Source organism: Geotrypetes seraphini, chromosome 1 (assembly GCF_902459505.1).
Source record: "Geotrypetes seraphini chromosome 1, aGeoSer1.1, whole genome shotgun sequence".
NCBI classification, from domain to species: Eukaryota; Metazoa; Chordata; class Amphibia; order Gymnophiona; family Dermophiidae; genus Geotrypetes; species Geotrypetes seraphini.
In genome coordinates this window covers 381,980,705-382,003,435 of record NC_047084.1, presented here as the reverse complement: position 1 = coordinate 382,003,435, position 22,731 = coordinate 381,980,705, and the positions used below count along the sequence as shown (strand labels likewise).

General features: G+C 38.1%; 1 protein-coding gene across 1 annotated transcript in view; it reads left to right on the top strand.

Annotated features, from left to right (window-relative positions):
• Nucleotides 1-22,731, top strand: part of TNKS (tankyrase) — a 498,734-nt gene that overhangs the window by 240,177 nt on the left and 235,826 nt on the right. Inside the window, exons 8-11 of the mRNA XM_033915990.1 lie at nt 1,834-2,020; nt 3,036-3,157; nt 8,305-8,396; nt 8,492-8,570. Coding sequence (XP_033771881.1) covers nt 1,834-2,020; nt 3,036-3,157; nt 8,305-8,396; nt 8,492-8,570 — 480 coding nt within the window. The remainder of the gene's footprint in view (nt 1-1,833; nt 2,021-3,035; nt 3,158-8,304; nt 8,397-8,491; nt 8,571-22,731) is intronic.

The following is a 22,731-nucleotide window of genomic DNA, read 5'->3' as shown; positions in this document are numbered from 1 at the left end:
TCGGGGGGGGGAGTTGTATTTTTTTCTAATGGGGCAGATATTGCGCATGTGTAACATGCACAGCATCTGTGCCCATTAAAAAATAAAAGGTTAGACAAGTAAGCGACTGGTCTTGACCAGTCGCTTTTTATGGATTGCTAAAAACCATAATTTTTTTTAGTGCATCAGGAAGCCATGTTAGAGCATGAATCGCTCTACTAGTTTACATGGCATTTCAATATTAATGAGCTTATTTGCATGGTCAGATCGGGGAATGAATGATCATGCAGTAAACCATGCAGTGAGCCATTTTTCTGCATCAGGTCAGCAAATACGATCATCGCTAAAGCTGTTAAATGGGTTTAGCGACAATCACTGGCTTTAGTGCATCTGGGGCTTGGTCTGCTATTCATCTCACAGTCAGCCGATAAATTTTTGCAATTTTTTCATCAGTTCTGCTTGTTATTGGCCGCCCTGACCTCTTTTCATCAGTGATGCTTTCTCTCACCTCAGAAAAAATGTTTAATTCATTTGTACACTGCCAATTTCTTCATGGCATTGTCCCCCATAAACTTTGGCTAACGGGTCCCTGATTTCACTTCCACTCTTCTCACATCAAGAAGAAATGTAATGTTTGTTCGTTGCTCTAATTCAAGTTCCGACATTCTCGTGATAGCACACAAAAACATGCAACAACAATATTTAACAAGGCACCGCCACATGTTCAAATGAACACAGCTGTGAGACACTGAAATACCAAGGTTATGAAACCTTACCGAGTTGTTTGTATAGTACTGCCAATGTAAGCGCACAGTGGTAAGTTCATGAACTTAATTGTCTGACCTCATATATGCCACTCTTAAGCATTCCTGCAAACCACACCTACCTAACAGTTCACTTAACACTCTGCTGAAAGGATAGTAAATGTTTTTAGCAATGGCCCTTACTGAGTGCCAGTTTAAGAGTCAAAGTAGAGAATGACACGGGGTCAAGTCCCCCGTGGGATCCATCTCCATCCCAGTTCTGTCCCTATCCCTGCAAGTTTTTAAGTCTTGTACAGACGAGGACAAAGCTTGTACGGATGGGACAGAACTCACGGGGATGGAGATAGATCCCACGGTGACAAATTTGTCCCTGTGTCATTATGTTTCTGAACAGATTCTCTTCATTCTGTGCAGGTTTCCTGATTGGACAGGAAGTCTTAGAGAATGTGAGGGGATTCTGTAGATGAAGTGAGCCACAGAATTGTGCTCACTGACAAAGGGCTGATGTGCTAGGCAGCTCTGATTCAGCTGTCGGAAACGGTGCTGCTACTAAGTATGCGGTGGGAGAGAAAGAGGTAGTGGACCTGTTAGCCATGGCAGAATTGGTTAGGGGAGGACTGGTTAGTAACAATAGGGTTTGCAGAATGGGTGGAATACTTACTTTAAACACTGTAGAAAAGTCTAGGTACAGCCTTGAAAGATTAGGAAGACAAAGGCTTTTGTTCATATGAGACCAGAGCTAATCTGATAAGTAGTGAGTTGAATGGGCTATCTTTTGTGTATATATAGTAATTATAGCACTCCAGTGGGTTATACACATTTTCAATTTTTGATTATAAATTTCTGAGTTCAAACAACACAAGACTGGCTTTTCACATGTTAAACAAAAGCCATGGATGATCCGGCCTTCTCTGTATCCTTTGTGCCTTTTAGTTACGTTTGAAAAAATATATACTTTACTTTGAAATAATTGGGAACCTATAGCATGCCAATGTATTTTGTAAACTGTTTTTACTGATTATAACTATTAAAATGAGAGCCTTTGATTAAATATTGCATCAGTAACATTAAACTACTTTCTTATTCTCAGCATGGAGCATGTGTTAATGCAATGGATCTCTGGCAGTTTACGCCGTTGCATGAGGCTGCTTCCAAGAACCGTGTGGAAGTTTGCTCCTTATTGCTGAGTCATGGTGCAGATCCAACATTAGTCAACTGTCATGGAAAGAGTGCTGTTGATATGGCTCCAACTCCCGAACTGAAGGAGAGATTGACGTGTATGTATTTAGATGCTTAAATAATTCTTGATGATAGCAATGAGCATGTTTTTGTGATCAAATTTGCTATAATTAAGGAAAAAACAGAACACAACCTTTTTTTTTTTTAAACGGCAATATCCCAGCTATTATAGAAACAAATTGATGGTAGTTAGATGTATGGCCTATCCATTTTGCCCATGTATTCTAGCTGTTAAGATCTATTATCCCTTACTTATCCCATGCTTTCTTGCAGTTGGATATTATTCTCATCATCACCATTTTCACTAGGAGACTGTACTATGTATCTACCACCATTTTCATTAAAAAAAAAAAAAAAAATTTACTCCTGAGCATATTCTCTCTTATTTTTGGCAAAAGTTGCTCATTCCAGAACATTCTTTTAATTTAAAGAGGCTTGCCTCCTGTGCATCTATATTATTGTATTTCCTTTCCTTTTCAAGTTATTAAGGTTTTGATAAACTGCTTATCTAATAAAATATAAAGGGAAAAAAATAAAATAGTAATAAAAACCAAATATAATTGCGTAAGAAATATAACATTGCATGTGAGACAGAAGGGGAGGACAGGAGCAATTCCTCCTTGAAATTTCCCAGCCGACTCTGCCCACCACTCCCCGACTTACCTTGAGCCCTGGTCTTGGAGGGTGCAGGGGGCTGCACAACTGGGGATGACATGATTATAAACTGAAATCCTCATTTTGGGGCCATATAGAGAGAAGCATATAATGTAACTTGTGACATTGCTGTTTGGAGCTGCAATGTGTGGCATATTTTTATAGTCGTCCTTCATTCCTCTTATTACTTCCAAATCAGGATCTGGATTTACAAAGTATACTTAATGAGTGTTTACAGAGAAGAAAATCTAGCCACAGGGAATATAAACAGTGATAATTCAGGAAAAGATTATCAGCATCTCCTCCATCTCTCCATTCGTTGAACATTTCTCAGTTGATTTTTTTTCCTGACATTCAAACTGTCAAGGTAATTCTTAAGCATTTGTGTTTCCCTAACAGACGAATTCAAAGGACATTCTTTGCTGCAAGCTGCAAGAGAAGCAGATTTAACCAAGGTGAAAAAAACCCTTGCTTTGGAGATCATTAATTTCAAGCAGCCACAGTCACATGAAACAGCTCTGGTAAAGTTTGATATTACAGTTATTGCATGCATTTCAGAAAATGTTTCAAGTGAGATAGGGCTAGATTCACTAACCCTTCCAATTCACTAACCTGGCCGATCAACCTCTGACCCGATTTGTTCCACGCATGCAAATGAGAGGAAACAGCATGCAAAGTAGGAAGCCCTCGATTCACTAAACAGAAGAAGGTACATCAATTGGGCTGGCTGATCCGAAGTGAAGTGACTACTGAGGACCAGTCGCTTCACTTCCTTACCAACTCTCCTGCTCTTTAAAACCACGGGCTGGCAATGCTTTTAGCAGAATATATAAAAAATGAATTTTTCCTTTTTTTAGATATTGTGCAAAATGCATTGCGAGCCCTTGGTTTAACCTGACAGTGCCCCACTCCCCGAACAAATAAAAAATGCCCCCTGCACCGATGCCTGCCACTGCCATCGGGCCCGACGCTGCCTGCCCAACCCCTCCCTAAGCGCGTGAATGAATATGGCAGGAGGGATGCCAACTCCCTCCTGCCATTGCAAACCCGCCATTGGCCGGGCCAGGTTGGGCCCGGCCTACCCCCCCTCCCCATACTTTAAAAAAGTGCTCAGTCCCTCCTGCTCCAGGCCTCCTCCGAACTGTGGCCTTAGGCCCCGCCCCGGTGCATCATGCGATGCATGGGGAGGGGCTTAAGGCCCTGATTGACTCAGGTGCCCTGGCTCCTCCCTACTTTAAAAATGAGAGTACAATAGTGAGTTTATTTCCAAAACCTGCTAAATCCATATTAGCTATAATGGACCGAAAGGGGTTTGGGAAATAAGCCCTTTAATTACAGAACTATTCAAAACTAATAAGGAATAATAAGCCAAAAAGTTTTGATTGCATGTCTTCACACTTTGACACATTACTTCGTGGTAGCCTCTTTTGCAGCCGTGAGTCAGGATAAGTGTTTACCAATTTTGTCCAGCAGATTAGCGCAGGGGTTTGTCCTATTCTTCTTCAGAAAATAGCTCACGTTGTTCAAATTAGTGAAGATAGTCTATGGAATGCAGTCTTCAAGTTTTGCTACATACAGTCGACTCCGCTTAAGTGCAAGCCCTTTGGACCGTTTCGCCACGTGTGCTTAAACGGAGTGTTTGCTTAATCGGAGTACCACGTGAAGAGAGTCGAGCACCGTCATTTTTCTTGCGAGATCAGGGCAGGATTCCGTGCTTGCATCGATCACTGCCATCGCATATCATAGGACAAGTGACCTGAAATGACGTTTGAAGTTTGCGATTATCCCTTGTTTTTTGTTGCTTTCATATTCAACAGGCAGGCACCTTGAAGCCAACAGCTTCGCTACGTTTGAAAGCGGTGTATAGGTGTCTATCGCTTCAATTGGGAGACCATATTGTAGTTCATCTGTGTGAGCAACTGCAGGAGAACCTGGAGTACACCACTCTTGGGGGACAGGCCCTTCCAATTTATGTACAAGTATACTGTAATAACGCCTAAGCGGCATGGTGTACACGTTCAGCCAAAGACAATGATTTTTGTCCACGCGATGCCACGGTGCTGTTCCGAAAGTCCAAAACACATGGCTCATCTACGTGATTGCTTTTAACTAGAGTGAATGTTGTGTGAAAGAATAGAGGTGGGACCTACGACATCAGTGCGCATAAGCGGATTGTGTGCGCTTATCAGAATTGCAAATATCCAGAGTTTACGTCCATTGACTTTAATGTAAATAAAATGGGACCATGGTGGTCGGGTGCGGATAACCGAAGCATGTGCTTAACCGATGTGCACTTAGGTGGAGTCGACTGTATTACTTTCCATTAGATTCAGCTCTGGACTTTGACTAGGCTAATTGAGGATATTCACTTTTGCCTTTCAGGGCCACTCCATTGCTGCTTGTGGTTTGTGCTTCACTGCTTAGGATCATTATCTATTCTCTCTCTATTCTCTGTGATAGACAGGTTTTCCTCCACAATTTGCCTGTACTTTGCATCATTTATCTGTGTCTTGATCTTTGCCTCCATGCTTTTACTGCTATAGATTATCCCCACAACGTAATTTCGCCACCATTCTATTTTGTATGGAATGGTGGCAGACATGCCAAGTCTCCCACATTTGTGGTCCTTCTTCAGCTCTCCCACCAATGGACCGGGGTCTCTTGTTGAGTTCTCTCTCCATGCCATAACAGCACAAAAGACCTTCATAAAGGTTATTTCCTGCTACCACTAATCCCGCAGTTAGAATTTTGCCTCTGGCTGCCAATCGGATATAGCAGAAGTGGAGTGATGGGCACATATAAATTTAAAAGTGTAAATTTCCATGTATCAATTCTTCCCGTGATCCATACATATCTACCTGCAGCATCTTCCCCCCCCCCCCCCCAATCTCATATAAAGTGAAGGGAAGGTGTTTACCCAGTAGAATAGCCACCCACAGCGCTTTGATCCACCTGAAGCAAAGTACACCTTCCCTCATGGACTTCTACTAAGTTTCTGCATCTCTACAGGAGCAATATTAATCTGCAAATGCCTCAGATGTGTAAGAATTCTCTGTCTCTTAATAGGTCCATTAACCTCCCCCCCCCAACACACACACACACATTCCAAGATGCTACCTTATACCCCTTAACCTTCATTGTATATCAATTGTTTAATTCAAAAAAACATACCAGAAATTCGGGTATGTTTATCTTTTTTTGACAGGACATTAGAATATCAGGCGGGGAAAATTAATTCCTGGATAAGTCCGTTGATTGTCAAAGCATGTTCCTACTCTATATTTAGGAAATTATTAAAAACTCATTTTTACTATGCCTATGTTTACAACGGTATTTTTATCGGGTTATGTTTTTTTTAACCTCCTTTTTAATTAAGTTGTATGTTTGAAACTGCATTTTAACTATGTTGTATTAATCTGTTCATTAGATGTAATGTATATGAGATTGTATTTTTTAATTGAAATGATTTTTCTGTCCGTTGTGAACAGCCTAGAAGAAAATAAATTATTATTATTATATCCCTAATATTCTGATTAGCATCCCCCCAAGTCACACTTCCAGGCACCCTCCCAAATCTTTTTTCAATTCCGCAGACCCTTGGAACTCCTCCCCCGCACCCTGCCCCAAAACCTCCATTCACAACACCATTATCCCCTCCCCCTCCACTGCGGATTGCCTCCTGGATTGTAATGATGACAGATGCCAGCCTTCGGGGCTGGGGAACCCATTGCAATCGTTGTCCCATCCAGAGTGAATACATTTGTAGGTCAATAAGAGGAATTTGAACTCTGTGCAGAAATGGGCAGGGAACCAATGAAGTGATTTGAGAAGTGTAACGTGAGCATAATGACACTGGTAGACTATGAGGCGTGCAGCAAAATTCTGAACAGATTGAAGGGGAGAGAGATGATTTAGCAGAAGACCTGTGGGAAGCAAGTTTCAGTAGTCTAGGTCAGTGTTCTTCAACCACCGGTCCATGGACCAGTGCCGGTCCACAGGGCCAGCACGTGCATCAGGCCCAAAACAGTATTCTTCAACCGCCGGTCCACGGTGCGATCGATGTGGTGTTATCTTCGAGCCAGCTCCCTCTTCCTAACTGATTCAGTGCACAAAGCCACGGGCAGTGGCTCCTACGGGCATCCTGCGCCTGAACCGGAAGCCTTCTCTCTGACGTTGCAACGTCAGAGGGAAGGCTTCCAGATGAGGCACGGGACATGCAAGGTGCAATTAGTACTATTATGGGGGCGGGGTCTGGGGTGGAGATTTGGTAGAGATGGGCAGGGTCTGGTCCACAACTTAGCCCAGTGTTCTTCAACCGCTGGTCCACGGACCAATGCTGGTCCACAGAATAATTATTTTATTTCTGCCAGTCCATAGGTATAAAAAGGTTGAAAAACACTGGTCTAGGTGAGAGGTGATGAGAATGTGGATGATGGTCTTAGCAGTGTGCTCAGAATAGAAAGGTCAGATTTTAGTGATGTAGAGAAAGAAATGACAGGTTTTGGTGATCTGTTGGATATAATGGAAGCAGGATTATGTCTTATGCCACACACGTCATTTAGCATGGAAACCAAAATTTTCCATGATCTCATCAGACCGCAAAATCTTCTTCATATATGTGCGGTGTTCTCTAAATGTTTGTTTGGAGCGTAGCATATATGGTGCTTTTTAAAATGATGATTTTCTTCTTACCATCCTCCCATACACATCATTTATGTGGTGTAATAATCTTACTCTGACCTTCCTACTACTACAGTATTTATCATTTCTATAGCGCTGAAAAGCATACACAGCGCTGTATATTAAACATGCAAGCCTTCCTCAGTAGTTTCCTTAAGTCACAGCTTTTGAGGAGTGGACTGCTCAACACAGTCTTGGTTCTGCCAGCCATTTCCCTGAGAATATCTTAAAATATTGAAATACACTAAAAGTTCTATTCCAGAATCCTTGTGGTGTTCCATATTTGGCATGTTTGTTTAGACCTTTTCTTCAGGTTGACATCATACAACTGAATCTGATTCTTCATCCTGAAGTATTTGAATTAGCTCAACTGTGCTTACTATGGGTCTTGTTAATGGCAGTTTTTGGATACTGAACTAATCTGGTTTGTGTGAGAGAACCTGAAAACTTATACAATCAAACCTTTATTGGTTTCATATTCTTAATTTTTTGTATTGTGCACATCAGTGAAACAAACTTATTATTTTATAGCATTTTGAGGTTTTAAATTACAGAATGTGAAAAATATATGGGGTTGAGAAAACTTATGCAAGTCGTTCTATTAGATCTTCAGAAGTTTGATGATGAAAATTTGCATCTTGTATTGCAACGTTTGCTTTTAGGCTTATTTTCTATGCACAGAATATATTGTCTCTGCATTTTACATAGATGACTTGCATATTTTTCCTCTGCAGTTATAAACTCTAAATTATTTTCAAAGGAGTATAATTTAGCATTGATCACTAGCTTGCATTTTGCTCAGCAAATTTTGTACCTGAGCCAGAAGTTTGACAAATATCTGAAAGATTCCATTTGCAGCCTTTGTAGTCAAGGAGCCTTTGAATATATGATGAAGATATAAAAAGCGACATGAAAATCAGTAGAAATCTAAGCATGCAATTATATATTTTGCCTATGCTTGCTAATTTATTTTTGCTTTGTTTTGCAGCATTGTGCTGTGGCCTCCCTGCACCCAAAACGTAAACAGATTACAGAACTGTTGCTAAGAAAAGGAGCCAGTGTGAATGAGAAAAACAAAGAGTATGTTTACTGATTTAAATCAAGTTTGCAACTTTTTTTATCCTTTTGATATTTTAAGAAAGAACTAACTGATTTGTTTCTTTACTGCTGTCTAGTTTAATGACACCATTGCATGTCGCTGCAGAAAGAGCTCATAATGATGTTGTAGAAGTTCTGCATAAACATGGAGCAAAGGTAAAGTATATTTTTAATAGTCATTCACTTTAAATCAGGGGTGTCCAACCTTTTGGCTTCCCTGGGCCGCATTGGCTGAAAAAAATGTTTCTGGGGCCGCGGAAACGTTGCAGCAAGACAGAGGAGGGAGCCGGCAAGACAGTAAGCACCCGGGGCAGCAGAGGAAAACACTGCATCGCCCTTGACTGGGGCCGCACAAAATACTTAAAGGGGCCACATGTGGCTCTCGGGCCGCAGGTTGGACACCGCTGCTTTAAACCAATACTATTTTGAATTTATCCTTCTGAAATTCTGTTAATTTCAAATATCCATAGCTTCCAAAAACATGAGTTTCCTCTGCCCCACCTAACAATTTATATCTTTCTCAGATGGCCAGATGTCTGGGAATGTTGCAGTTTAATAAAGGTGCAGGCTGATGAGCTTTAGCCATTTTGGTTTGTCACGTGTTTGCTGCTGCGTGGCTTGGACGCGAACGATGACGGTTGGATGAAGAAAGAGCTCCTGTATAAACAAGCTTAATTTCAAAAAAAAAACTACAAAAAACGTTCTTAAAAGTATATAAATTGGAGTTTACCTCTTTGTTTAGGTGGGAGAGTCAATTGAAGGGGAAAATCGGAAAAAAAAGTGCCGTTTTCATTGTTTTCTGAAAAACGAGGTGTGGAGGGCTGAATCCGTCTCAACGGCAAAGACAGCAAATCGGGTCTCCCAAGCAGAGACGACAAGATCAGATCCCCGCTGACAAAGCCGGTAAGATCGGGTCCCCGCTGGCAAAGGCTGCAAGATCGGGTCCCGCTGACAAACGCGGCAAGATTGGGTCCCCGCTGGCAGAAGCGGCAAGATCGGGTCCCCCAGGCAGAGACAACAAGATTTAATTTTAAACGTTGCCAGGGTGGGCTGGTCCGGGACGCCGTGAGGCCAGTGAGGCTTTCCTTCCCTCTTTAGCACGATCAAAGCTCTCTGGCAGAGAGCAAGAGGAAAGATTTCCCGAAGGTGGGGGTTAGCAGGCAGTTGCTCGTTGCACCACGACCGCGGCCATCTTGGATCGGAAAAAAAGAAACTTTTACAAGGTCTGGGTCGGCCGGTGAGCTACCTACTGACAAGGATAAGTTTTTTGAAATGCCTGATGCCTGCTTAATTCAGGTAATGGGCTGCTTGAAATAGCTGTCCTCTGCTGGAAATGAGGAGAGATCTGCAGTGAAAGCTACTTGGCAACGGTTTTTATTTTTAACTATTTCCTTGCTGCTAACTTCAAAAATAAACTATGAAAGATCAATATAAATGTTAATCTCTCATGCTGTAATTCAAGAGATTCAGATATAAGAGACTATAGGTTTTTGGGCTCTGAGGAAGGTCAAATAAAAGGATTGGTAATTTCTTTGACCTGAAGAAAAGTGACATTGAGGCAGTTGAGAGACACTGAAATACAAATACATGCACATTGAAAGATTGAAGTAATATATTGGATGGAATATTGCTCTCCTCGATAAAAGCTGCGATTGGGCTTGTAAGAGGAGAGCTAGAAAAGAAGGCTACAAATTTTTTCAGGCTAGGTGCCAACAACGAGTCTGCAATAGAGCCTAAAAACAAATAACTTACAGTTGCCTTAAGAATACTGAATAAAAGGGGCGTGGCTTGGATGAAAGGTTGGATAAACGAATAGCTCCTTATAAGCAAATATAAAAAAAAAAAAATATATTAAAAAGAATTACTACCAAATATTTTAAAAAAAAAAAACTAAAATATATATTGAAATATGACTTCAACTAAACAAAATAAAGCTGACTTAGGAGCTGGAACATCAGGAAGCAATAAGAGGTCGAAACCTGAGCCAGGTACACCCTCTAAAATCCCATTACCAACAGAAAAAAATCTGGATGTTATGGAAGAACTAAGACAAATAAAAGAAATTGTCTTAGATAGTAACAAAAAACTACAAAAAGCAATGGAAGATGCTGCAATCCTAACTAAAAGAGTGGACATTACAGAGAATAGAATTTCAACATTAGAAGATATTACAGAACAATTAAATACAGACATGAATCACAGCAAAATCATATGGAAAGAAATAACAGAGATAAAAAAAAATCTTGAAGACAGCCGAAATCGGGAAAGACGGAATAATTTAAGAATAATCGGATTACCTGAAGGAGTGGAAAAGAATGATCCGATTGCATTTCTTGAAAAATTTCTACCTAAAATACTACCATTGAAATTTAAAACGGAACTGGAAATTGAAAGAGCTCATAGGATTCCAACACAAAGAAATAACACTCAAACAGGTCCAAGAACTTTAATTTTCAAACTTTTAAGACACCAACAAGCAATTGAAATATGCCAATTAGCCAAGGAAATCAAAAATCTTAAATGCCAAGATTCAAAAATATACATTGTCCCAGACTTTGCAAAAGAAACAGCAACAAGAAGAAAACAATTCTTAGATATGAGACCACAACTAAGATCTCTAGGAGCTAGATTTGGGCTCCTGTACCCGGCAATTATGAAGGTTACCGTTGCTAACAAAACGCAAAACTTTACAGATCCAAAAAAACTACAGGAATTTATAAATCAACTGGAACAACCTATGACAATCTAAAAATAATTAATGGATTCATACTAAAGTTTATTGACGGTTAAAAGACAGATCAAAACGGAAAGCAATGGAAAAAGAACACACAAGGATCAAATTAAAGACTTAAACAACTTGTAACATTCTCCATAGAAAACAAGAAAACTGAAAAATATAAAAATTCTACTCAGAATAAATAGAATAAACTTAATGGCAGGAACGTAAATGATTTGAAACACATCTCCGAACTCAAATGATGACGAAGAAAGTTTCTTCAACAAACTTAAAAATGTACTGATTGAATCCGAAATCTTGAAAGCGGAGTAATAGTGAGAAAGAAAATCATCCTTCAATCACAAAGAAGATTGAAAGGAAAAAAAAAAAAAAAAAAAAAAAAAGATGTAGTGATTGGATTGTTGTATTTCCGGTTGAAGGTGGTACTTCAGGTTTAATTTTGCGTTTCAGATACATTAAAATGCATTTCAAATACGAAATATATGAAAAGAATAAGTCTGAAACGCAAATTTTACGTTCTTTTATTTATTAAATTTAATTTAGTATCCACAATAATTCAACCTGGGAATCCTCAATGGGAGATAAAAGGAGGGTTTTTGGCACAGGACTTCACTCTTATCTACACAGGCCTCAGATACTTTAAAATCATAAATGAAGCTATTGAGACAGAACTTACAAGAACACTGATGGGAATGTTAGCTCCTCTTAATTGATAACTCTCTCCTGAATCATAAGAAAATAATGAATATAAGAGATGAGTGGATTCCTGTGCTATAAACTCTTGTTGCAGTTCTAAGGAAAGAGGCTAAATTGGAAAGTTTTTTAAAGTAAAATAATATACCACCTAAAAGAAACGAATAATAATTGAAATGTTCTTAGATATAATTGATTTAATATAATCATTCTTATGTATTTAAAGATATACAAATACAGAAAATAATCTTTCAATACATAAGAATGAAAAACTTTTTACTTATTCTTATAATTAATAATAAAAGAAAATATACAAAAATAGAGAAAAAAAAAAAAATGGTAGTACTTTAGATAATTGTTAATAGCTTGTGGGAGTTATCTAAATCTAACCTCAACCTGCGTATCCAAGTTTTCGTAATTAATAAGGGGGGGAAGGGAGGGATAAGAGGGATGGGAGGGTATAAAAGGGAAATATATAAGGAATTCATGGGAATAAAGGAAAAAAGAGAAATGAAATACTTAAAACATTGGGGAAATATACATAATTTAATACCTGAAAATTTAAAAATAAATGGATATTAAAATTATGTCTTTAAATGTTAACGGTCTAAATCATATGATAAAAAGGAAAAAAGCACTATTATTTTTAAAAAGGCAAGATGCTGATATATGCCTTATACAAGAGACCCACCTCTCACATATAGAATCTAAAAAACTAGAAGGAGGCTGGGTCAAACAGTGTTTTTTCTCACCAGCTATAGGGAAAAAGGCAGGTGTTGCTATTTTAATTAACAAAAAATGCTCTGCTTCATTTAAACTAAAAGCTTCAGATATTCATGGAAGATGGATAATGGTGGAAATGAATATGGGAAATACTACCATGACGTTAATCAATATATATGCCCCTAATTCGAACCAAAATGAATTCTTTAAAACTCTTCAACAACTGATCACACCACTGGCTACTTCAAATCTTATAGTAGCAGGGGACTTCAATGCTGTAATGGATCCTTTATTAGATAAAAACCCAGGTAGAGTTATGAAATCTATGGGACTAGATAATTTGATTCAATCTTGTGATTTAATAGATATATGGAGAATACTTCATTTTGATGGTCGGGAATTTTCTTTCTGTTCTCATGTTCACAATTCTTTTTCAAGAATCGATTATATCTTTACTTCAAAACATCTTGCACATCAAGTGACACAAGCAACCATTGATCCAATTATTCTATCTGACCATGGTGGAGTATGGATCAAAATTAAAACTACAAATCAAAATAATAATAGACCAATTTGGAAAATGGATAGTACAATGTTGGTTGACAAAAATTTTTGTGAAAATCTTCTAATAAAAATGAAAGAATTTTTTCAAATAAATGATAATGATGATATTAACAGAGAAACTTTATGGGATGCCTTTAAGGCAACAATTAGAGGACAAATAATTTCCTATTCGGCTTTTCTAAAAAAACAAATTAAAAAACAATTTTTAATATTAGGAAAAGAGATTAAAAATTTAGAATCAAAACTTATAGAAAAATGGGAATATTCTATTCAACAAGAATTATTAAAATTAAAAGGTAAATATAATGAAATCTCATCTAAGATGATTAGGAAAGATTTATTTTCTCAACAAACATTGTACTATGGTAATTCAAACAAATCAGGAAGAATATTGGCAAACTATCTTAAAGCGAAAAAAAGAAAAACAAAAGTAATAGCAATAAAAGATGAAAATGGAAATACATATACACAAATTGAACCTATTTTAAAACAATTCTTAAAATTCTATAAATCTCTTTATTCTTCCGAAAATTATCTAAATAAAGAAAAAGATGGTTTTGAATTTTTAAAAATGTTAGAGGGTCCAAAAATTCCTGAACATATAAAACGAAGTTTGGAAGAACCAATATCACTAAAAGAATTAGGAACAGCTTTGAAGTCCCTTAGAGTTGGATCCGCTCCAGGTGGTGATGGATATACAGTGGAATTTTATAAAACATTTCAAAACTTTTTATTACCCTATTTATTAAATCTTTATCAATATCAACTCAATAAAGGTTGTATTAAAGGCACTATAGCAGAATCTTTGACTATTGTTTTGCCAAAGTCCAATAAAGATCCCACTTTGGTATCAAACTATAGACCAATATCTTTAATAAATGTAGATGGAAAATTATTAGCAAAAATACTTGCGCTAAGATTAGCTAAAGCTCTCCCCCATATAATAGGTATGCATCAAACAGGATTCGTTGCTCAAAGACATTCATCTCACAATACCAGATTAACATTCCATATGTTATATTTAACAAAGAAAATTAACGAACCTACTTTTGCAATTTCATTAGATGCAGAAAAGGCCTTTGATAGAGTAGAATGGCCTTTTATGTATCAAGCAATGGAATGGTTTGGTATAGGTCCTGGATTTATACAAATGATACAAACAATGTATAGCTCCCCTTCTGCTAGACTATATATTAATAATACGTTTTCAGAAAAATTTAATCTACAGAGAGGAGTTAGACAAGGATGTCCCTTATCCCCTTTGCTGTTTGATATTGTTTTAGAACCCTTAATATTAGCTATCCAACAAGCTAAGGAGATACAGGGTATACCTCATTCAGATAAAGAATATAAAATATCTGCTTACGCAGATGATTTATTATTATATCTGAAGAATCCAGAATCCACCATTCCACATCTACTTGAATTGATTGAGAAATTTGGAAATTTTTCAGGATATAAAATTAATTGGAATAAATCAGAAATTCTTCCACTAAATATACATTGTACAAAAGGTTTATTTGATACATTCCCTTTTGTTTGGAAGGAAGAATATATCAAATACCTTGGAATTTTGATAACAAAAACAGTAGATGAAACAATGAAAATTAATGAAAAATGCTTATTACAAAAAGTAATAGAAATGTGTGAGCAATGGAATCCTTTGCATTTATCTTGGTGGGGAAGAGTACAAACTGTAAAAATGATGATTTTACCGGTAGTATGTTACCAAATGGGGATGATACCAGTTTTCTTTCAAGATACGTTTTATACAAAAATAAATAGGACTTTGACAAAATTTATATGGCTTAATAAAAAACCAAGAATTGCTCTAGCGTCATTACAAAAACCAATTAAGGAGGGAGGGGTAAATTTTCCCAATTTCTATAGGTATCATCAAGCCTATATCTTACGTCATGGTATGTATTGGATCCTCCCAGAACCCACAGATAATATTCCAGACTGGTTTTGGCTAGAATGGAGGCTTATGTTTCCATTACGTCTTAATCATGTAATTAGTATCAAGATGCCAAGGTTATACAAAGATCATAAAATATTTATGGATACCTGGAAAACTCTAAAATACATAAGTAATCTTACTCAAATTCCAATTAGTAAATCAACCAACCAAACTATATGGCTAAACCCCAAGATCAAAATTGGCGGTTTTAAAGTCATCTGGAAACATTGGATGATAGCAGGCATCCGCACTCTGGATGATGTAATTAAAAATGATAAATTGCTGGAGTTTTCACAATTGCAACAAAAATTTGGTCTCAATAAAACACAATATTTTAAATGGTTGCAATTGAAGCAATCTATTCAGAAAGGGTTCCCTGAATGGAAAGATCTCGCTAAATATCATAGTTTGGAATTCTTATGTTTCCAGATGGACTCAATAGGTCACAAAGCCGCACAGTGGTATAAATTAATATCTGGATATATAAATAAAAAACCAAAAAATGGTCTTAGAGACATTTGGAGCATTGAGATAAAACACCAAATTAGTGCATCTCAATGGCCACGACTTTGGTCTTGGAGGCTAAAATGTACGGTGTCAGCATCTATGAGACAAACTTGGTTTTTTCTTCTTCATAGAGCTTTTTGGACCCCTACTCGTTTACAAAAAATAGATAGTTCAAGATCTAATAGATGCTGGCACTGTCATATTGAAATTGGGACATTAGATCATCTTTTATTCTTTTGTCCATTTATCCTATCATTCTGGAAATCAATTTGGCCCCAAATTAACAGAATGTTAGAAAATCCAGTAGCCTTGACATATGATACTATATTATTTGGAACAACTATGAGAGCAAAAAGCCAAATTTCATCCAGTAATAACAAACTTTTATTTATTTTAACTGGAATTGCAATACAACAAATTACATTCAATTGGAAACAACATGATAGATTGAACTATATGTTCTGGTGGAATTCGGTATGCCACATATACAAAATGGAACTTGCTATTGCAACACACAAAGGATACATGAATAAATTTAAAAAAATATGGGGACCATTAACCGATTTTTGTAATGAAGGATAATTTTTCCTATAAATAACACTGGAAACATCTAAGACCGTTAACATGATTTCTCTAATGAATTTTTCCCATGATAAGATAATTGTAAAGAGGGAAATGGGGTGGGTTTTTCAATTTTGATTATTACATACTAAATTAATATTTAAAAAAAAATATACAATAAAATTGATTTATGTATTATTGTTTGGGAAGGAGGGTGGGACAGGGGATTATTATATTAATGTTATACTTGATATTAATATATGAGTTAGTCAAGTGTGTATTTAAGTTTCTATTGAGTTTATTTGTAACACTTGTTGTAACACAAAAAAATGAATAAAGATTTAAAACGTGTTTGCTGCTGCTCTCCAAGGCTGTAGCATAGTTGAGATTGTGCTGTAAAAATTTAAGTTCAATTTTAATTTCTAGTGTAGTCGGCAATTATCCCAGGACATTCAGACAGCATATTCTCACAGATGGGTGACTTCATCCTTGGAGCCTGGTACGGACATTGCAAAAGTGTACTGTCAATTTAACTTCTTTAGAAGTCTCGAGACTGCCCATACCGTGCATGCGCGAGTGCCTTCCCGCCCGATTCCATCTCGCGAGACCATCAGTTCTTAGTTTTCCATGGAGCTAAGAAGACATCTCTCCAATAGCGCTAATTTTTCCCTTTTTTTGTGCCTTCCTGTATCATTTTTCTTCATTTCTTTTCTTTAGAATTAGTTTAATTTCTCAGGAGCTTTTCTTGCAAATTTTTCTTTTCAGTTTTTGGGCCTTCGGTTCCCCCTTCAGTCGGATTTCTGACCAATAACATCGACTCTTTTTCAGTCACAAATTTGCTCAACTATCAGAGGAAAAATTGATTCCTTCACTCTCGCATAGGTGGTTTTTCCCTTGATGTCGAAGCCTTCTACTGGCTTCAAGAGATGTTTCCAGTGCAACAGGGCCATATCAGTCACTGATCTGCACAATTGGTGTCTTCAGTGCCTTGGTCCTGATCATCAGATAGACTCTTGTCAACACTGTTCAACGCTAAAAAACATTCTTTGAAGGCACAACCTCTGCAGCAGGAGAAACATTTTGGACCCCGAGATTCATCACAGATGTCTTCTACGCTTGATGTCGACAAGGCCGTGTCAAAGTCAGCACCACAATTGCCGCATCATTTGGTGGCGTCTTCCAGTAAATAATCTAAAAAGGATCCCCATGCCTCACCTCACCGCACGATGCCGGCATATCTAGCATCAAGTAAGTCGATTCATGCCAAACAATGTCATCAGCAGTCTCGCTCTCCATAATTACAGGAAGTGTCTCCTCTGAGGCGTACCTCTACATCTCAACATCCTGTACCATTGGTACCATAAACACATTTGGTACCACAACTTGCCAATCAGAACCAACTTTGCAAGCTAAGATGCTCTGAGACCAGTCGAAGTCAACTACTGCACAGACTCCTCCATCCTGACACCATCATTGGCAACGTTACTACATGCTACAGCCTGTACAAAATCATGCTCATTCTCAAGGAACAGTTTCTAAATCTCCAATTTTACAGCACAGGGACTCGGATCTATCCCTTCAGGATTTTTCTGGCCCACAACGTTCTGCACCAGAGTCCTATGGGCTTTTGTCAAATCCATCTCCTCTTCTATTTAGACTTAGGTCACCACTTTCATACAGCTCTTCCTGTGCATTTAAAATCTGAACCAGAACCACGAGCTGCACTTTTCAGTGCTCTTGACTTTGCGCATCTCTTGAAGGAATGTTTAAAACTCCCACTCCATGATCTCATACAAGAATTCATGTTCAAGAACTAGGAGACTCCCCTATATATACCAGCGGCTCCATCCAAATTGGATTCCTTTTACAGGGTGCAGCCAAGTCCTGTTTTTAATAGGGCCACAATTGCAGCATCAATCTCTTCTAGTTGAGTCTGTTTTGAAGAGGTCAACCAGCTCCAGATCATAGCCACTGCACCTCCAAGCACAGAGAGTTGTAATTTGGACAAGTTTGGATGTAAACTATTTCAAAATACAATGCAACTATTCTTTCTATATGACATTTTATTTCAAGCACATAATAATAATAATTTATTTTCTTGTATACCGCCTTGCCAGTAGTTCTGGGCAGTTCACAGCAAGAGAAAGACATTTCAGTGAATAAATACAATACAGAAAACATATTACTACTTTAAATACAACATGAGTAAAAAACATTTAAATTAAAATACAAATTCCTAGATAAAATAGACCATCGTTGATATGCTATCAAAAAAGTTCAACACCTGTCTCACTTCAAACAATTCATCCCTGTAGACCAGCTTAATGACTTTCAACAGACTTTGCATGATCTCCTTGAGACCAGGAAATTCATGTCAAGATCAAACTTTGATGCCTTTTATGTAACTTCCAGAGCCTTGTCCATTGCAATGTGACAACAAGCATGGCATCTTGAATCAGGCTTAGGGCTCGCTGTCCAAGACCACCTTGCAAATTCCCCTTGTTTGGGATATAAACCTTTCAGTGATCACACAGAAGAAGCTATGCAGACGATCAGCAAGCATGATCACTGTATGACCTCTCCTTCAGCCTCCAAGTTGAATGCTCCTAAACAGTCAACTACATTGTTTAAAAGGCGCTACACTATGCCATCAATGTCTTCCACAACACTGGCTCCAAAGCGCCATAGAAACCAACGCTTTAAAAAAATCTCAAACTCTTGGTGTTACAACTGCCTTTTAGCATTATATCTCATGGTTTCAGTGCCTTATAAATACCTTTGAGCACCAGCCTTCTGGGTGGTGGTTAATGGAATTCACTCAGAGGAGGGAAAGGTGAGTAGTGGAGTCCTTCAGGGATTGGTGGTAGGGCAGATCCTATTCAGTATGTTTGTGAGCGACATTGCTAAAGGGTTAGAAGGAAAAGTTTGCCTTCTTGTGGATGATACCAAGATTTGTAACAGAGTAGACACCGAGGAGGGAGTGGAAAACATGGAAAAGGATCTGCAAAAGTTAGAAGAATGGTCTAATATCTGGCAACTAAAATTCAATACAAAGAAGTGCAAAGTAATGGGGATTAGAAATCGGAAGGAGCCGTATGTGCTGGGAGGTGAGAGGCTGATATGCACAGATGGGGAGAGGGACCTTTAGGGTGATAGTGTCTGAAGTTCTAAAGGTGAAGAAACAATGTGACAAGGCAGTGACTGTTGCCAGAAGGATGCTAGGCTGTATAGAGAGAGGAGTGACCAGTAAAAGAAAGAAGGTGTTGATGCCCCTGTACAGGTTGATGGTGAGGCCCCCAATTGGAGTATTGTGTTCAATTTTGGAGTCCGAATCTGGTGAAGGACATAAAAAGAGTTGAAGCAGTTTAGAAGAAGGCGACGAAAATGGTAGGAGGTTTGTGCCAGAAGACGTATGAAGAGAGACTGGAAGCCCTGAATATGTATACCCTAGAGGAAAGAAGGGACAGGGGAGATATGATTCAAACGTTCAAATATTTCAAAGGTATTAACGTATAATATAATCTATTCCAGAGAATGGAAAATGATAAAACCAGAGGGCATATTATGAGGTTGAGGGGTGGTACTTCAAGAGTAATGTTAAGAAATTCTTCTTTACGGAGAGGGTGGTTGATGCATGGATACACTCCCGAGGGAGGTGGTGGAGAAGAAAATGGTGGCAGAGTTCAAACAAGCGTGGGATGAACACAGAGGATCTCTAATCAGAAAATAATGGGTATACATTGAAAGAACTAAGACCAGTACTGAGCAGGCTTGCACGGCATGTGTCCATATATGGACATTCAGTTGAGGACGGGCTGGGGAGGGTTTCAATAGCTGGGATGGTTAAGATGGGCTGGAGTGAGCTTTGATGGAGGCTCCAGTAGTTGGAACCTAAGCACACGACTGGGCAGGGCTCTGGGTTTCTGGCCCAGTAATATCTAAGAAAAAGGACCATTTAAATAAATTTATGGAGCATGTATGGTTGGGCAAACTGGATGGGTCTTTATCTGCCGTCATTTACTATGTTACTACATGTCCATTGCTTTCTCACCTCAGGAAGGGCCTCATGATGTCAAAGCCTCCAATCCAACTTCCTCCAGTTGCTTAAAACTCACAGGTTATCCTCGTCACTTAATGAAGTATCCATTTGAAGTGCTTGTAACTTTCTCTCTAGCACCTTACTTAGACAGTAGTCTTCTCCCTTTGAATCACTTCTGTGCACCGATTCAGTGGATTCCAATCTCTAATACATGATCCATTTAACACAATATTTTCTCAAGATAGAGTTGTTCTTCACACTCATCTCAACTTCGTACTACAGGTAGTCTTCTAATTTTCATCTCTTCCTGGGAGAGCTGTACTTCACTTATTGGACTGTAAACCTGCCTTGGTTTGCTGCCTACATTGAATTAAACCTTTCCAAACTACAGCTCATCTGTTACTGTTATTTAATCTCAACAGACTAGATGCTTCAGTAGTCAAGAAGTCAGTCTCTCCATAGACAGCGGATTGCATATCATGCTGCCATGCTTGGGCTGGGATGCTTCTGGACATTCGTGCTCCAACGTATGAAATAATAACGATGGAAGCCTTAGTAGTTTATTCCATTCCTCTCCCAGTGTGGACATTTATGAGGCATACTCTAAATTCCCATTCCATACTTTCACATCCCATTTTTGTCTGGAAACTAATTCCAGATGGGATATTGGTTCGGCCAATCAGTTCTACAAAATTTATTCTCTATTTAGTTGCCAACTTCCCTCCATCCCATTCACAGTAGCTAGGGAGTCCCATCTGTGAGAATATACTGCCTGCTTGTTCTAGGATAAAGCAGTTACTTATCTGTAACAGGTATTATCCAGGGACAGATATTCTCAACAACCCTCCTACCTTCCCTAGTTGGCTTCTTAGCTTGTTTACTGAACTGATGGTCCCATGAGCCGGCATCAGGCAGCAAGGCACTTAAGCATGCACAGTACGGGCAGTCTTGAGACTTCTAAAGAAGTTAAAGTGACAGTACACTCTTGCACTGTCTGTACTGGGCTCCCTGGATGATGTCATCCATCTGTTAGAAGATCGCCTGCTGTCCCTAGATAATACCTGTTACAGGTAAGTAATTGTGCTATATCAAATCTGCTATGCCATGACATTGATTGCATTAAGAATAAGGCTGGAGATTAAATGCACATATCGACATTATGGCTTTTAAAACATAATTTCATGATTGCATACACTTCATGTGTTAATATTTGTCCATCTATGCAAAAAAGGAAGACTGCAGATACTTAGCTATTTAGCCTTGGTTTTATTCTCAGATAGTTTTTATGAGATTATATCAGTGTTTGTGTTGTGGAATCAGTGGCTATTTGTGCCCTTTCCCTCTTTATAAGTTGCAAACAACCAAAGATGGGGCCAGAAGAGCTGTACCAATAGCATATTTTCTTATTATACTGAATACGAATAATGGGCATTGAGCTTTAATATAACAAATAATTTTAAAAAGTAACATAAAATCACAGATCGCTAAAATCTGCCACTGCGGTTTATTAAAAGGGGACCATAGTGCAAAATATAGATAGCAGATATAAATTCTCAAAACGGACACATTTTGATCACTAAATTGAAAATAAAATCATTTTTCCTACCTTTGTTGTCTGGTGATTTCATGAGTCTCTAGTTGCACTTTCTTCTTCCGACTGTGCATTCAATATTTCTAAACTAACTAAACTAAAACTTAGTTTTATAGACCGAGTCATCAACCAAGAGGAGCTCAACTCGGTTTATAATAATGTAAAACATAATACATAAATTTGACAAGAAAAAGTAGACTGAAATAGTTAATTTCCAAAATGTTTAGCAAACAAAAAAGTTTTCAGAACTTTCCAGAATAAAGCAAAAGAACCTAAACTTCTTAATGTAAGCAGTAAAGCATTCCAGAATTCGGTTAATTTAGAAGCAAAAGAATAACTAAATCTCTTAAAGGTTCTGTTTTTACCACTGAGAGAGGGAAATGTAAGTTTTAATTTTTGAGAACTTCTGGCAAGATGAGATCTATGAATATTCCAGTCTAAAGGAATCAATGTGGCAAAAATGCCAAATAGGATCTTAAATGCAATACAAATGCACTTAAATTTAATTCTGAGATACACTGGAAGCCAAAGTAATTCCTTAAGCAGAGGAGTTACGTAATCAAATTTACTCTTACTGAAGATAAGTTTAGCTGCAGTGTTCTGTATTAATTGAAATCTCTGCAGAATGACCTTTGAAAGACCCAAATACACTGAATTGCAGTAATCCAGCCTTGACAAAATGATTAATTGAACCAATACGGAGAAGTGTTGTTGGTGAAAAAATGCTCTCACTCTTCACAAAGCACGGAGGCTGAAAAAACACTTTTTAATAAGCGAGTTTAGTTGGTCCCTTCTTTCTGCCTTCTGCATGCTTCGTCTCTTCCAGATCTCATTCCATTCCCCAACCATCTCTGTCCTTCCAAGAGTCCAACTTTTTCTTCCTCTCTCCCTGCCTGCCCCCTGCCACCCGACACACTCCATTCCCTCTCCCAACTTGTTCTT